General features: G+C 41.3%; 1 protein-coding gene across 1 annotated transcript; it reads left to right on the top strand.

Annotated features, from left to right (window-relative positions):
• Nucleotides 1-200: 200 nt before the first annotated feature.
• LOC123375262 (myeloid protein 1-like) lies at nt 201-3,998 on the top strand. Its single transcript, XM_045025974.1, has 4 exons — nt 201-246; nt 1,835-1,931; nt 3,088-3,239; nt 3,832-3,998. The coding sequence occupies exons 1-4, from the start codon at nt 201-203 to the stop codon at nt 3,996-3,998; spliced, it is 462 nt and encodes a 153-aa protein (XP_044881909.1).
• The last annotated feature ends 5,843 nt before the right edge of the window (nt 3,999-9,841 follow it).

The raw sequence follows: 9,841 nt of genomic DNA, 5'->3' as shown, positions 1-9,841 counted from the left end.
ATGTGGCAAGTAGGTAACTATTGCACTTAACTTTCAACAGTTGTATTTTCTGTTAACATCTTGCCTAATCTCTGCCTTACATTGTTTCAATACTCTGCTCAAGTCTGATTGGCTGGGAAGACAAACAGCCTTTCTAGGACAGCAGAGACTATACATTATAACTTTGATTTGATAGAGAACTCTGGGGAAACAGGTGCAAAATGCTCACACTCAAACTGATTGTTTTTGCTGGTTTTGTTTCCATTGGTAAGTTAAGATTACTATGTCATATATTTTCTTGATGCTTTTATTTCAAAACAGACTTTTATAGAAGTGCATCAGGTTTACTATTAACTAAATATTCTTGCAGGAAAATCTATCCCGAAATATTTATTTTATGAAGAGTTAATGTAAAATACAATGTTTTAAAAATCTATTATCTGAGAAAATAAAAAACGTGCATCAGTGATATGGCGTTAGTGATTTGACACACTAAGTGGTTTAAAGAATTTAAATTAGTTAGAGACATAAGAATACAGTTATATAAAACCATCCAAGTTATTAGTTTTGGTTTGTTTCTAGAGGATTTTACCATTATCTTTAATGTATCTTTGTAACATAATAGCTACTCTGTTAGAGAAAAATCACACTGAGAAACTCTTGAGATTTAGAGAAATGACCCAGTTCTGATCTCACTCCAGTTTAACTTAATTGATTTATAACCAGAATGAGATCAGAATCAGGCCCAAAATCTCTAGTCTAGTCCACACACGGTCTTTCTGTAAATTTCTTACAGTTGATTTTAGTGGTGAACCCATGAGAAATGCCAGTAGTAGAATCAGGGGGTGCTACTTGTTGGCTAATGCTGCCCATGGCAAAGTTAGATAGCAGGATGATTAGAACACCAGTGATCAGTCTACACTAGCTGTTCTGCTGTTTCCACTAGTGGTATCAGAGGGGTAGCCGTGTTAGTCTGGATCTGTAAAAGCAACAAAGAATCCTGTGGCACCTTATAGACTAACAGACGTTTTGCAGCATGAGCTTTCGTGGGTGAATACCCACTTCTTCTCCCACGTATTCACCCACGAAAGCTCATGCTGCAAAACGTCTGTTAGTCTATAAGGTGCCACAGGCTTCTTTGTTGCTTTCACTAGTGGTAGTAACTGTAGAAAATGTTAAGAAAAATCTAGCACAGATAAAGCCTCATTGTAAAAACTAGGGTTGAGAGCAAAGAGCCATAAAATGTTTTGTGAAGCACTTCTCTGAAGGTCAGCACGATGAAAACCCAACACCTATAGCCTCCCTCGTTAAAGACTCTCCTATTTTAGAGCTAAATCAGGTCCTTATATCCTTGATTAACATCAATATGTTTCCAATGAAGGCATCTGACCCTTAGCCTAAGTTCATTATTTGTATTGAGGTAGCAGCTAGGAGCCCTAGTAATGGACCAGGATCCCATTGTACCAGTGCTGTACAAAACAAAAAAGTTAGTTAAGGAGGCAACAGTGAACCATGGAAATCTTTTTAGGAGTCCGTAAAGAAACTTGTTGATGTCATTAGTTATTCTTCTAACCTTAAAAAAAAAAAGAAAAAGAAAAAGAAAAAAAAGTCATCTTCTGAATGATGTATTCCACTTAAGACAAAATACATCACTCTGCTTCCACTAAGTTAAAGAGCCACTGTTTTGTGCAAGACACACAATGTGTATTGCAAAGTGACATTAACAGATCACTAATGAATTTCAATTTCTTATTTTTAATCAATTATTTGCACAGAAAACATTTAATATGCAACATTCTGTCCTGCACAAAAATAGAAAATGTACTTACTTTTGTATATTCCATTTCTTCTTAAGTTGCTGCAGGACGATGGGCACAAATCTGTGATGGGAATCCTTTGAACAGCATAAGGGGCTGTGATAAGTATGGCTGTGGATATTATGGAGCTCCAAGGTAGTATAATTTGGACAATGACAATGACTTTTTTGGGTTGTTCATTGTTGCTTAAATAATAAGAATGCTAATAGAGAACAAAATAGACTAGTGAGCTTAGCCATCTTTTCCAAGCATTTAAGGATTGCAAAGTGTGTCAGAATAACACTGCAAAGCAAGTGACTAAACAAGAACAGTGTGAATGTCCTTCCAATGTGCAGTAGTCCTCATCTGATAGAATTGGAGTAGAAGTTGTCTCCAGGCTCATTCATTCTTGGCTTTCATTGATGAGGCTGTTGAACAATTCTCTCAAAATACTTTAGTGCCACTTCAATTTATTTTTGTGATAGAGACAGGACACTTGCCCAGTAGGATCTGGTCTGGAACGACCAGATGATTTCACTTTTCTGTTGACTGTTGCTGTAGATCTGGGGCGGAACTGAACCAGTTCGTAAAAAATGGTATGGTCTGTAATCTCACTTCCAACCAGCTGAGTCACCTCAATCTCTCAGCTCATGGGTGAGATGCTCAGACAGTATTAATCAAGATAGCTTCAATGAAGTTCCTCATTGGATTTACACCAGTGAGAGGTCTTACTTCAAGTGTTCTTTTTACCCTCATATGCGAGTGGACAGACAGCTAATATCTCTAATTTCATGGTGCTAACAGCAGAGATGGTCAACTTTCCATAAAATATTTTTTGTTTGTTTTAATAAAAGATGTCTTTGCCCCATCCCCAACACTAGCACAAGAAAATTTCCATTTTGTTCACAGATTTTTTTCCCCTGGATTTTCACTGAGAAACAAAATCTCCAAAGTGTGATTTCCTCCTCCCCCGACCCCCCTGTTTTGACAGGAAAATATTTCAGTTTAGGAGTGTGTTTTTTTGTTTAGAAACCTGGGAAAATTTCACACACAAAAATTAAGTGAACATTTTAAAAAAAAATCCATTTTTGACCAGTTCTGCTTAGCAGTTGAGAGCTTTTGCAATAATTAAAACTAGATTGAAACCTCAAACTTTTCTACTTCCATTGCAGAAATACACATTTTAAGTGCAAATAAGCTAAGAATAGTCCATTTTGCTTTAAAGAATCTACATGGTACATGGTAACAGGCTTTATGGCTGGAGAACATGTCAATCAGCAGTGTCATTACTTACATATGTCCATATTTTCAGAAATGGCAGAAAGCACCTAGCAGTGGATGTTAAATGCCAGGACGGATCAGGAGTGTATGCTCCTTTTAGTGGCCTGATTGTGAGACGCATTAAACCCTTTGGAAATAATAATGCCATTGATGATGGAATCTTACTCCGTGAAGTAAAATCAGGTAACTGAGCTACCATAGATAAAAGTCTTTGATAAACTTTAAATACTGGTCATTAAATAATTTTATCTTCCTAGGCAATTGTAGCCCTGTAGAAGAAGAACAATCAACACAAAAGTTAAAAGTTAAGCAAAGCGTAACTATAGAGTAGGCCAAGGCCCGTGTTTCACTCAGAACTGTCTGTTCCTGTATTCAAGCCCAAGCACAACTCATTCACTCTTAAAACAGTCCAACATCTCCATCAACAGGACCAGAATACACCCTTTCTCCCCATAGCTCTCCACACACTTAGATGATGGAACAAAATGAGGACCTAAAGTAAGGACAACCTTGTAGAAAGGGGAAAGAAGTATGAGAACAAGGAGCTTGAAGTATGCCACGGTTAATTTAAGGAGAAAAAAAAAATCTTTTCCCCATCCCTCAAAAATACCAACCCCGAAAATCTTAATTTTATGTATGCTTCTGTCTGGACTGCACCAGTGCTAGTGCATACAAAACTGCCAGAGTAGGCATAGCCAAGGGGATCTGATGCCTATCAGAACTTTGACATCTTCCTTATCCTTCCTTAATCTCTCTCCTTTATCCTCCCCTAAAGGTTCTTGCATAAAACTGGCCTTTATCAGGCCTTTGAGAAACAGAGGCTGGATCAGGAAGGGATCTATAATTGGAGTAATGCTGCCAATGCAGAGCGTGTATCCTGATATAACATCTCATGTTCGCATCCAGAACTGTGACTACTCAAACCCTACTGGCAACTTATAAATGGAAACGTACATGAAATGGAAGTGTACAAAACCCCAAATAAAATCTGAGCAACCAAAAGTGTTTTCTTTTCCCCCTACTCCCCATAGAAAACCCACCTAAAATTTAGACCAGAGGAAGGAAAAAAGACATTAGCGCACACAGCAGAGTAAAAGTGTACATAGCGTGTGTAACACCGCCTGTAGTGGCTCAAAGAATGTACCATCCTCAGGGCAGACTTAAGAGAAAGGGCACTTATCCCAAATGGATTGTGAGTTCTATACTTGGGCTACGTCTACACTACCGCTGGATCAATGCTCTGACAATTGATGCACTAGGGGTTTATTTAGAAGGTCTAGTGAAGACCCGCTAAATCAACGGTAGAGCACTCTCTGGTTGACCCCGATACTCCACCCAGAATGAGAAGAGTAAGGTAAGTCGATGGGAAAGTGTCTCCTGTCGACCTAGCGAGGGGAGACACCGCAGTAAGTCGACCTAAGCTACGTGGACTCCAGCTACGTTATTCACGTAGCTAGAGCTGCGTAACTTAGGTCAACTTACCGTGGTAGTGTAGACATCGCCTTAGATTTCACCAATCAATTATCAAGTGGAAACACTTCAGGCACTGTTACAGCCTAACTATGGAGTCACAGACAGTCCACTTGTGTACGCCAATCTATCTCACTACCCAGGAGAGCATATTTTTGTGATACATGGCCACTAAGAATCACAGCAATATCTAGGTTACTCCTAGCTCCAGAGGACCAGTCACTTACTCCAGGTCAATTGCACCTTCGATCTCACATCAAAGACAATGAATATAAAGATTCATTAACTAGGAAAAGGAAATTAGAGTGTTATTTACAGGGTTAAAGCAGGTAAACGTATGTACACAAATTAGTTACAATTTAAGTTTCAAAAGGCGAGAGAAGGCTCTATATTCAGCAAGTTCTGTATGTCTTTTAGGGCTAACTCAGGCTAAGCAACTGGGGATCTCTTGCTTATGCCTAGAAAATCCCCATCCCCCCTTCCTCCGAGTCCAAGCATAGAGATTAATCAGTTCCTTCATGTTAGGGTTTTTTTTCCTCTCTCCTTCCACATGCTCTGAGCTGCAAACTCCCGACAGAAGGAATCCACTCATGTGACTCATCTTCGTGGGGGAGGGTAGAACACACAGTTTGTCCTCTTTAATGCCCCACAATATCTACGGCTGGTGTCAATGGACCTTTCCTGTTGGGCAGGACATAACACGTTCCGTTGCAGATCAGTACTTCACTTTAATTAATGTCCCTCTCTTGCCTGGTGATTTACATACTCTCAGAGGCTCACAATATAACCTCTCAAATAAATATAGGTGTGATGTTCTGTACCTCGTGGGAACACCCTACACCCCCATGTTCATCCTTATAAAATGATTATGTGGTATCTAATGCAAAGTTTGTCATGTCAGGTGTCTTCGGAAGGCTCATGATGCACTGAGCATTGTTGTTATAGTGATGTTATAGGTTGTAATTTCATGTGTCTATATAGTTATGAGGCTGAAAATGTGTCTTCATGGCTTAAAATAAGCTCAGGCAAAAACTCTCCAAGTGCAGAGGGGCAGTTCACACATCATAAGGGCATGTATGGGTCAAACCCAGCCCAGCCTTACAGGAACAAAAGACACTGGCCTAGGAAGCAACAAAGGATCTGCTGGACTCTCAAGTGAGTCACCACCCTTCCCTTGTTCAGACAGGGACTACGATGAGGTAATGCTCACCTGACTCTGAAGGGGACGGGAGGGAGAAGGGCGCAAAGCCAATAGGGAAGAAAGAACATGATAAAAGGGAGACATTTGCCGTGCTGTTCCTCTCTCTTCCACCTCCATCTACGGCCATCACCACCAAGTGACTGAAGCACTGATCAAAGGGAAAAGCCTGGCTGAAAGGCAACCAGCCAGCCTCTGGTGAGAAACATCTAAGTTTGTAAGGGCATCGAGAGTGTTAAGATCAGCTTAGAACACATTCTGCTTTTATTTCACTTGACCAAATCTAACTTGTTATGCTTTGACTTAAAATCTATCTTTGTAGTTAATAAATCTGTTTGTTTATTCTACCTGAAGCAGTGCTTTGGTTTGAAGTGTGTCAGAGACTCCCCTTGGGATAACAAGCCTTGCATATCAATGTCTTTGTTATATTGACAAACTCATATAAGCTTGCAGCTTCCAGCAGGCATAACCTTAGGAACCTCCGCCTTACAAGGTCCAGTTGTTTCTGGGACCAGAGATATTGGCTAGTATCACTTGGTGGCACAATCCCAGGAGCAGCTTATATGCTAGAGGCTATGCGTGAACAACCCAGGAGTGGGGGGTTCTCACAGCAGAGCAGGGTAAGGCTGGCTCCCAGAATCAAGGATTGGAGTGACCTAGCAGATCACCGGTCCGGAAAACACCAGAAGGGAACATCACAAAAGGATACTAAGATTGTGAGATTGATGGAGGCAGCAACTCACAAGCATTTAATAAAGTCTAAACACTAAACACATTCTTATAATTCTAATGCCTTTGTCAACAATACTAACACACAAGTAAGCCAGCCTGATTTCAGCTATGTATTTCCTAGTGTTCAGCTGTGACACTAGAACACTGGCATGAGCTGTCACCTGCTCTACCAGCATCACAATATGCACAGTAGCCGTGTGTCACCCATCAGTTTAGCATACCAATGATTTGCCCAGGACATCGTAATCTCAGGCTCAGCAATGAGCTATATTGGAAATACCACTTTGCCCAGTTACAACCTTTTTGGTATCCATACGTGTTTTTATTTGATCTTAGTCGAATACATAAAATCAAACTGTTCTCTTCGCTGCGTGCATAGACTACCTCAATATGAACTTTTAAACAGAAAAAGTGTTACCTCTCTGTTTCTGTTGCTAAATGAGTCCCAGTAATAACAGATGCAGGAGAACCTCTATTCAATTAAAAGGCATTAAGGGAAAAATGAAATTGCAGGGTGATTAATTTGCTGAAACATACAAAAGTCAAACCAAGATGCTAGTTGCTGTGACTATGATTTAACAACCAGTGTCTAAGTAAATTGAGGTAACACCCTAAGGAAACCAGCTGCCTAACCAAGATCATGCATTTTAGTGAAATTAATATGTAGTGTGCCTCAAGAAATGGGAAAGGAGGATTTTTTGTCTGTAATACTCGAGGGAATTAATCTTATAGGAGGGACCAGACTTGAAGTAGACAACAGTTCTGTAACAATATGGGAACCAATCCTGTCTGCGTTCTGTGCACACCTAAAATTCCTGCTGAATGACCTGCCCTGGGAGCGAGTTACCAGTGACCCAGGGCTGCGGCGGAAGGAGGGGGGGTGGGGGAAGAGCCCACAGCTGGGGCAGCAGGAGGTGTGTGTATGGGGCAATGGTGGGGGGAAAGGAGGGAGCCCAGAGCTGGGGCGGCAGGGTGTGTGGGTTGGGGGGCGAGGGGGAGAAGAGCCCAGGGCTGGGGCAGCAGTGGGGTGCAGCGAGGAGCCCAGGGCTGGGACATGGAGCAGACAATTTTTTGTTGTTGTTGCCTGGGGCGGCAAAAAACCTAGAGCCGGCTACTAAAGCCAAAACATTTAAAACATTGTAGAAATACAAAGCATGGAAGTATGAAGGAGCCTCTCAAAACCAATACTAACACTGTAAAAACTTAGGATTCTTGGGGGAAGAGGGGAAAGATAAAAGATCTGAAGTTCAGTGTAGATAAATATTCAAAAGCTCTAATACTTGTCCAGACTCTAAACTTGGATACATCTACCATAGCCCTAGCTCTCCTATAACATTCCTTAGAACGGTGGTTCTCAAACTAGGCCCGCCACTTGTTCAGGGGAAGCCCCTGGCTGGCCAGGCCAGTTTACCTGCTGCGTGTGCAGGTTTGGCTGATCGCCACTCCAGGCCAATGGGGGCTGCAGGAAGCGCTGCGGCCACTGGGAGCTGCGATCGACTGCTGCTTCCTGCAGCCCCCATTGGTCTGGAGCAGTGAACCACAGCCACTAGGAGCTGTGATCGGCCGAACCTGCGGATGCGGCCGGTAAACAAACCGGCCCGGGCTGCCAGGGGCTTTCCCTGAACAAGTGGTGGCCCTAGTTTGAGAACCACTGCCTTAGAACAGGCTCTGTCTGGCAAACCCTAACATCCTACCTGTTGTTTTGCTGTAGCCTAATCATCTGTTACTTCTAGATGGCATATCCTTTGTTCTCCCAATAGACTCCCTGGGACTTCCCATCTTATTGGTCCTCAACTTTCTCTCCTCCCATAAATCTACCAGAGACTGCACACACTTTCCCTATGGAAGATAGGATTATCTTTAACTAAAAAAATATAGTATGACATTTTATGAAATACGTTTGTTTGTTTTTTTACTTGTTGAAAGCAAATATAGCACCATCTTGGCCTAAAATAGGAAACTAATTCATATTTCAGAATCAACCTATTTTTATTTAAAAATAGTCTTAATAAAAAATAGGTTTGTGTGTGTGTCTAAACTCCAAAAGCAACTCAAATAGTAGAAATCAGGCTCAATCTCTCCCTTTTGGCTGTGAGGACAGTAGCTAAGATAAATAGATTCAGCAAGGTTTTTTTTCCTTTGGCACTCAGGGAAAGGTCAATCAGGTATTTCAGATACAAATATCTAGGATAGATCCAACTAACATATGGAAATTAATCTCACTGGTGAGACAATGATACTTTAGTGGGCATGTTCAGCTCCACAAGAACCATCTTGTAGCAGAGTGTGTGTGTGCGTGCAGAGAGATGCACCCAATAGAATGATCAGGATGTCTATGCAACACACTGCACAACCATTTGATAAACTGCATGTATACATGTTTGATTGCAACTATCCAACAATCCATTACAAATGTGTTCTCTTACTATTCCAAACTGCAAGTAGCTTCAGTCAAAACTGACTTTTCTCCATTCTTCCTGCTAGAGAGAAGGTACAATCATCTCCTGAATTTAACATTTGGGAAGATCAAAGTCTCCTAACACTTGTTTTGATACTTTTCATTCACAGATCTAAAAACACTTGTTCCTTTTTTGCAGTTGCACGATTCCCATTTCACAAAGAGGGAAACTGCAGTCCAGGGTATGTCTACACAGCTAAGAAAAAACCACAGCTGGCCCATACTAGCCCATCTGGGCTCATGGTGCTGTTTCATTGCTATGTGGACTTCTGGGCTTGGGCTCAGGCCCAGGCCCAGGCTCTAGGGTTCTTTGAGGTAGGAGGGTCCCAGAGCCCGGGCTCCAGCCCAGAAGTCTACACAGCAATGAAACAGCTGCACAGCTTGAGCCCCGTGAGCCAAGTCAGCTGGCACTGGCCAGCTGTGGGCTTCTCTTTGCTGTGTAGACATACCCCTAGAATGGTAGGCATTAGCTCGTGACAGCAAATCAGTGAGCGCACTAGAGACAGAACTCAGGTCCACCATACTATTCCGATATCCAAAGGAGTATGCCTGCTTCCTTATGATGTAATCAAACATGGGCAGTTTTTTTAAACATACAGGACTATTATTTCACTGGATTGCTGGGAAATTCAAAAGATAATAATACCTTGATAAAAAAAGATGTAGATAAATAAAACAACTCTTTTGGGGAGGCAAATCTGTTTAACCAGTTTTGTTAATGTTTAATTAAAAATGTGTGAGCTAATCAACTGACAGATTGAGGCCAGTGGGGTTAAAAGCAGTCCTGTTACACACCCTTGAAATCAGAGTTCAAAACAGCAATCATTACAAATCCTTTATTAGAGCAGCCTTTAGTTGAAACAAAGGTTTCATGTTTAGTTTTAGGAAAAAGCAAAGTTTTGAGGTATTTTGTTAGTTACTTTTTTG

This window comes from Mauremys mutica, chromosome 8 (genome assembly GCF_020497125.1).
Source record: "Mauremys mutica isolate MM-2020 ecotype Southern chromosome 8, ASM2049712v1, whole genome shotgun sequence".
Lineage (NCBI taxonomy): Eukaryota > Metazoa > Chordata > Testudines > Geoemydidae > Mauremys > Mauremys mutica.
This window is presented reverse-complemented; position numbering and strand designations above follow the sequence as displayed.